We start from the raw sequence: 6,000 nt of genomic DNA on the forward strand, positions 1-6,000 counted from the left end.
ATCTGTCTTTCCGGCCCCCTCAGAGTTAGAATGCGTGGTATTTTTGTACATAGCTTAGAACCCACTAACGCTGACACATCAACGTGAAAAGATACCTCTATCTGTATGATATTTCCTACAAGTGAACTTAATCGAAAGCATTCAACATCAGTGTATTTCTCTTGGTTTAAGATAACATCACCTCTTACCACACATACTACATTTTGTTGACATTATACAACATTTCAAAATGTACCAGGTACTATTTGGTTTTAAGTGGTCAACTAGGTCAGAAATCACTTATGAGGTGGCTACTTCTAGGCTCTGATTGTGTATCAAATTGATCCAAGTCAGCTTGTTCCTTCAAGGATAATTATAAATTAGACAGCTGCGATGTCCTGAGTTCTAGGTACCGCAGCCTCACCTATCCTGTCGGCTGAGGGACGCCTTGGTCAGCAGACACTCAGGCATACTGAAGAGACATCCTTCCCTTTGACTCACGTCATCTTCCTTTGGCCTCCTGGCAGGTGGAATGAAAGAAATTGCTCTGCACACTAACAGGCAGTACACGCGAGGCCTCGTGGGCTGCATTTCTCATTTCACCCTGTCCACCGATTACCACATTTCCCTCGTGGAAGACGCCGTGGATGGGAAAAACATCAACACTTGTGGAGCCCAGTAACACCAGTTGGCTCTGCCCAAGGGACAGAAACTTCTATCCTGAGAAACCCGGGGGCTCCAAGACCTTGCCTGACACCACACACAGAGGCACGGGGACCAGGTGTGTTTCCTTTCATCAAGGAGCAAGTACACCCTGATGGGAAACTAGGACCAAGACAGGAGTCCCTGGGTGGCCTTTCCTGCTGACACTCTGTGGGCCAAACCCAACGGAATGCTCTGTGTAGGAAGCATCGGACTTCGTCCATTGAATGTGTAGTGGCCTCCAGAGATCACACATCACGGCGAATTTCCGAGGCTGTCTGCTGTAGCTCAATGACTGTGTTGTGATTCATAGTTTGTAAGAAAAAAAAAAAGAAAGGGAAAAAAAAGAGAGAGAGAGACCCAAAGGGCAGTATTAAAATACTTCTCTCCTCCGCTGACTCTTGACACTCTTACTGATAGCAGAATGACCGTAAGACCTTGAACCTCAAATTTCTCTACTTTGGCCCACGAATTACTAGGATTAACCCCTTCCCCTCCTCACTGGCTGGTTCAATGTGCTCTGACTATGAAAATAAGGATTAAGGGAGACTAGAGATAGAATCCTAATTATAAAGCTGCGCCCTGGAAGTGTACCTTTAATGAGAAATCCTTACTTTTTATAATGCAAATCTAAGAAAAGGGGCACCATGCCTTTGTAGCTGTCCTTTTGTATGTGTATATTTTTATAGCTACAGATTGTCCACACAGTATACTTTTGCAGGTTTGGGTGGACAACCCTGAATTCTTTGCACACTCACTAAGAATTTTCTCCCAAAGGAGACTTGTCTGGGCCCTTTGTGGCATCAGCAGAGCGGGGTAGGTAACTTGGGGTGGGCACTTTGGGGAGCTGACTGTTCTCTCTCGGTAAATGATGACTCAAGGAGGTGACTGTGAAGCTTCCAGAAGAAGCAGATGGAAAGGCACACGTATTACTGAGGTGGGTCACTGTCATTCTGGTTCGAAGCGGGGGGGTGTCTGTAGTGAAGTTGAATAAAGAAGATGAACAAGGCTACAGCACATTCATTTAGTCGTTCGTTCACCTCTGGAGGGGTTACGGGTCCCTCCCGAGGCGGTGTCTAGAAATGGACACGAATACAGTCAGTGCTTCTCAGGCTGGTCTGAGCATCTGGGCAAGAACCAGAGCAGCGGGGCTGCTTCCTCCTGAGCCATCACAGTGCCACGCGGTGACCCCGGAAACAGCTGGCTCACTGGCAGATCCCCACGGCAGGACTTGCCAAGGGCAGGTGAGATGAATGCTACCACCAAAGAGGTGGGAAATGCGAGCCACCTCACACAAGCGCCTGTAATTAGTCCCATCGTGACTCTGCTCTTGCTTGCAGGCGGTCAGCGAAGGCTTCGAGCTTTGTGCCAAGCACAGTTTTAGGCACATTAAGGGTTCTAAAACAATGAATAAATAAACTAGAGACGTTCGCCTTGAGCGTCACCCTTCCGCCTCCTGTCTTTGGGAACCTTCGATGACCAGAATCCTTCCTCTCAGGGCAATAATGCTCACAACAACGGCGATTCCTCCTCTCCTGCGTACATCACCTGTGAGTGCGGAGTGGAGAAAGCCACGTGGTAGAGAGTGGGTGTCACCCACAGGTGACCTCCCCGTCACCCTCACCTCAACACCGTTTCCTTGGAGACATCCGGGGTCAGTGCTTCCCAAGATATAATGGAGTTGCTTTCACAACTCCAATTGATTCACATTTTGAATCAATTAAAAAAAAAAAGTCACGGTGATTTTGGAAAAATGTCCAGTTGAGCTGAAGCCAGAAGAGTTGTGCTGCGGATGGGCTGTTGTGCCCTGCAAGTGTCATCCTGAGAAAAAGCACGGTAACCCGGGGCTGGGGGTCCGGGAGTGACGGACAGGATGAATTGCCTTTCCCTAGGTGGGCTAGAAAAACAGGCGTGACACGTGATGAAATCAGAGCCGTAGAGAGGCTGCGGGTGAGAAGGCAGCAGAATAGGGGGACCCAAGAGGAGCTGATCACGTGGGAGGGCTCCACGTGGGAGAACAGGGTAAGAGACAGTATATCCCAAGCTCTTTCACCCTCTCAGTGGCCAAAATTTGGGAAACATGGGATGAGTTTATAGCAGAGGTGGTTGGGGGAATATAAACTTTGTCCTGAAGCTGAGGGATTAGACCCGAGTTCAGATGGGCAGGACAGCCGAGGAGAACAGCCTGGTTTTGTGGGTCCCCCGGTTTCCTCTCTAAGTGTATCTGCTGTCTGTCGCCACAATAATGCTGCACGACAGACAACCACAGAACCTCAGCGGCATACCGCAAGGTGTGCGGACTGCTTCCATGCCTCGAGGGGTCAGCTTGGCATTTCTGCTGATCCTGGCTGGGCTTGACCAGGCGGTCCTTCTGGTCTCAGTGGGTCTCGTTCACACGTGTAGGGTGGCTCACTTATCGTCGCCTTGGCTGGGATGAGGAGGTGACTTGGGTCCGCTCCACCCTCCTGCTGGACCCGTGAGCTAGGCTGACATGCCCTGCACACGGTGATGGAGGAGGGTGAGAGCACCGGAACTGAGGTCTAAGGCGTTTTACAGCCAGGGATTGGAACTGCCTCATGTCGCCTTTGCCACATTGCGCTAGTCAAAGTCCGTACGCTCAAGAGATGAAGCAATAGACTCTGTCTCCATTGTGAGAGCAACTACAAAGTCACGCAGCACCGGGCATGGATTCAGGGAGGGTGGAAAATTAGGGCCGTTAGTGCAACCAATCCCCCACCGCAAGTCCTGTGCTGTTGGGGAAATGATGCAACAGGGATGAGGTGACCCCTGGCAGGAGTTCATCCGTGGGGTCCCTGGGGCTGGGCGGAGGCCTGGGAGGTGGTGGTCACGGGCCCAGCGAGGGGAGCAGCGCCTGCCTCTTCCAGCCCCGCCTGCTGTGCCCCTGCTGTGCCCCCTTGGTCCACCTGCTGCCTGGTACCTGGCAGCCGTGTTGTCATGCTGAGGAGGAGGGCCTGGCAGGGGATGGGATCTGCGCCACGGCTTTTGGGCAGCGGCTCTGTGCAGGGGCATGTCGGGGAAGGCTGGCTGCGCGCTTGGCTTTAGGAAGAGCTTTGAGGAGAAGCCAGGGAGCTCGAAGGTTAACGCCATCCCTGTCCCGCCCAGGAAGGATATTATGAAGCCTGGGTTACTGAAAAGCTTTTGTCCCACAATCAGCATCTGAGAAAATTCTCCAGAACTTCCCATGTGTTCTAAGCAAGGACGGCTGGGGTGCTGTCGAGAAGGGGAAGGGTAAGCTGTGACAAAGTGAGAGAGTGGCATGGACATATATACACTACCAAACGTAAAATAGCTAGCTAGTGGGAAGCAGCCGCATAGCACAGCCAGATCAGCTCCGCGCTTTGTGACCTCCTAGAGGGGTGGGATAGGGAGGGTGGGAGGGAGACGCAAGAGGGAGGGGATATGGGGATATGTGTATATGTATAGCTGATTCACTTTGTTATAAAGCAGAAACTAACACACCATTGTAAAGCAATTATACTCCAATAAAGATGTTAAAAAAAAAAAAAGGGACTGTTCTTGCTTTTCTTACAAAAACTGACTTGCGCACCGGCATGTGCTTCCTCTAAGCTCGCCTGGGGGCTCTTTCTCAGAAAGGTCTGCGGGGTCATCTTTGTCCCCGTGCTGCCCCAAGGCCCGAGGCGCGGCAGCTTGGTGACTCTGCGACTCAGGCACCTCTGAGCGGCTGCCGGTCTTCCGCCCCCTTCTTTGCCTTCCATTTCTGGGCCCGGGCCTGTCCAGCCCCCAGGCCCCTCCAACACAAACAGGCCGTCTGCTTTCCACATGCCCACAGCCCGGGCTTCAGAGGAACCGGTGCTTCCCTTCCGGTCCCCTCGCCTCCCTCCCTCCCTCCACCGCCCACCTCTTCTCCTCTCCCCGTTGCAAGGAGCCATCTCCTCCCCGAGTGGGCGGAGGGATCTCGGAAATGTGCCCGGAGCTGGCGGGCCCAGTGCTTTCCACTTGGAGGAAGTGCTGCATTTTTCACCTTTCACCCAGAAAAATAGGATTCTCAGCAAGCTTGTTTTTAGCACAGAGAGCTCCCAAAGGAAAGAGAAGAGCGGGTAGGAGGGGCTCGCAGCCCCTCGCAGAGCTCTGACAGCCGGCCCCCTGCCGCCAAGGCTGCTCTCCCCGGGGAGGGAAGCACCGAGGGGCAGCCTGGGGGGGCGGGGCTGGCTGAGGGGGAGAATAAAGGCAGAGAATTCCAGCTCCACATGGAAAGACGATTCATCCTTGAGGAGAGGGGCTTGGACGGAGCATTTACTGCTTGCTTCCCCATCCCTTCCTGGTCTCTTCTAGGAAAACCCAGTCGCTGCCCTTGCAGGTGGGGGGGGGGCGGGTAAGGTGTGTGCCCTGAGACAGCCAGTCCCTTAGCTGAGAAGGGTGTGTATTTAGCTTGTCAAAGGCAGGAAAGAAGAGCTCTAGGACTACCATCCAGAAGGAGCCCAGAGGGACGAGGGCTGCCAGCACGGAGTCCAAGATGAGAATCCGAAGTAAGGGATTTGTGCTTTCAGCCCAGTCTGCATCGTTACTTGCCAAGATGGGAAAGGGGGGGTCATTCAAGTGCATCAGCACTGGGTATTCTACAGCTCGCACTGAACAAACAAGGGAAATATTAGTGGCCCTGCCTCAGCCTCGGGGAGGCCCTGGAGTACGAGGTCGGAAGGCATTTAAGCTGGTGCGTCCTGGTGGAAGTGACAGGCTGTCATTAGGAATTTCCAGTTTACAGGTGGCTGCATTCAGGCAGCAAAATGACTAATCCAGTTCTACAGCATGGTCTCGCTGCTGAGACAGGCCCTGTGAGTAACTGCGCTTCAACCTCATGTTCAAAGAATGTTCACATATTTGATCTCAGCAACAGCCCTCCTTTGATGACAGCCAGAGCACATGGGCAAGGCCCGTTTGACTCACAAAGACGAACGCTGGCCAGAAAGACCGAGTGACTTGCTGCTGGTCCTACAACAGGACACAACCACGGTGCTTCCCTGTGGAACTTTGCTACCCCTTAGCCAACCTTCAGTCAGATGCAGCGGCCCGTGGCTTGTTCAAGGCGCTCTGGGGCTCCCTCCGGTTAGCTGTCATTGGCAGGAGAGTCTTGTGGGTGAGGGGCATTTGGGCAGAGGCCAGTCCCCTAGTGTCTGCCTGCTGGGCTCTCATCACAGCTCCAAGTCTGCTTTCTTCCAAAGCGCTCCCATCGCAAGGACTGTGGGTTGAACAAATCTGAAAGCAGAGACCAGAGCCACTCCATCGGAGAGGGATTCAGGGCCCCCGACGGGCAATGAGGTCTGGGCTTGAAGTCTTTTC

At 53.0% G+C, this 6,000-nt stretch overlaps 1 protein-coding gene across 1 annotated transcript in view; it reads left to right on the top strand.

Annotated features, from left to right (window-relative positions):
* EGFLAM (EGF like, fibronectin type III and laminin G domains) overlaps positions 1–1,898 on the top strand; it is a 170,721-nt gene extending 168,823 nt beyond the window's left edge. Inside the window, exon 23 of the mRNA XM_082650903.1 lies at positions 507–1,898. Coding sequence (XP_082507029.1) covers positions 507–661 — 155 coding nt within the window. The 3' untranslated portion in view covers positions 662–1,898. The remainder of the gene's footprint in view (positions 1–506) is intronic.
* The last annotated feature ends 4,102 nt before the right edge of the window (positions 1,899–6,000 follow it).

The sequence above is a fragment of the Grampus griseus genome (assembly GCF_964374135.1).
Source record: "Grampus griseus genome assembly, chromosome: 3".
In the NCBI taxonomy this organism is placed as follows: domain Eukaryota; kingdom Metazoa; phylum Chordata; class Mammalia; order Artiodactyla; family Delphinidae; genus Grampus; species Grampus griseus.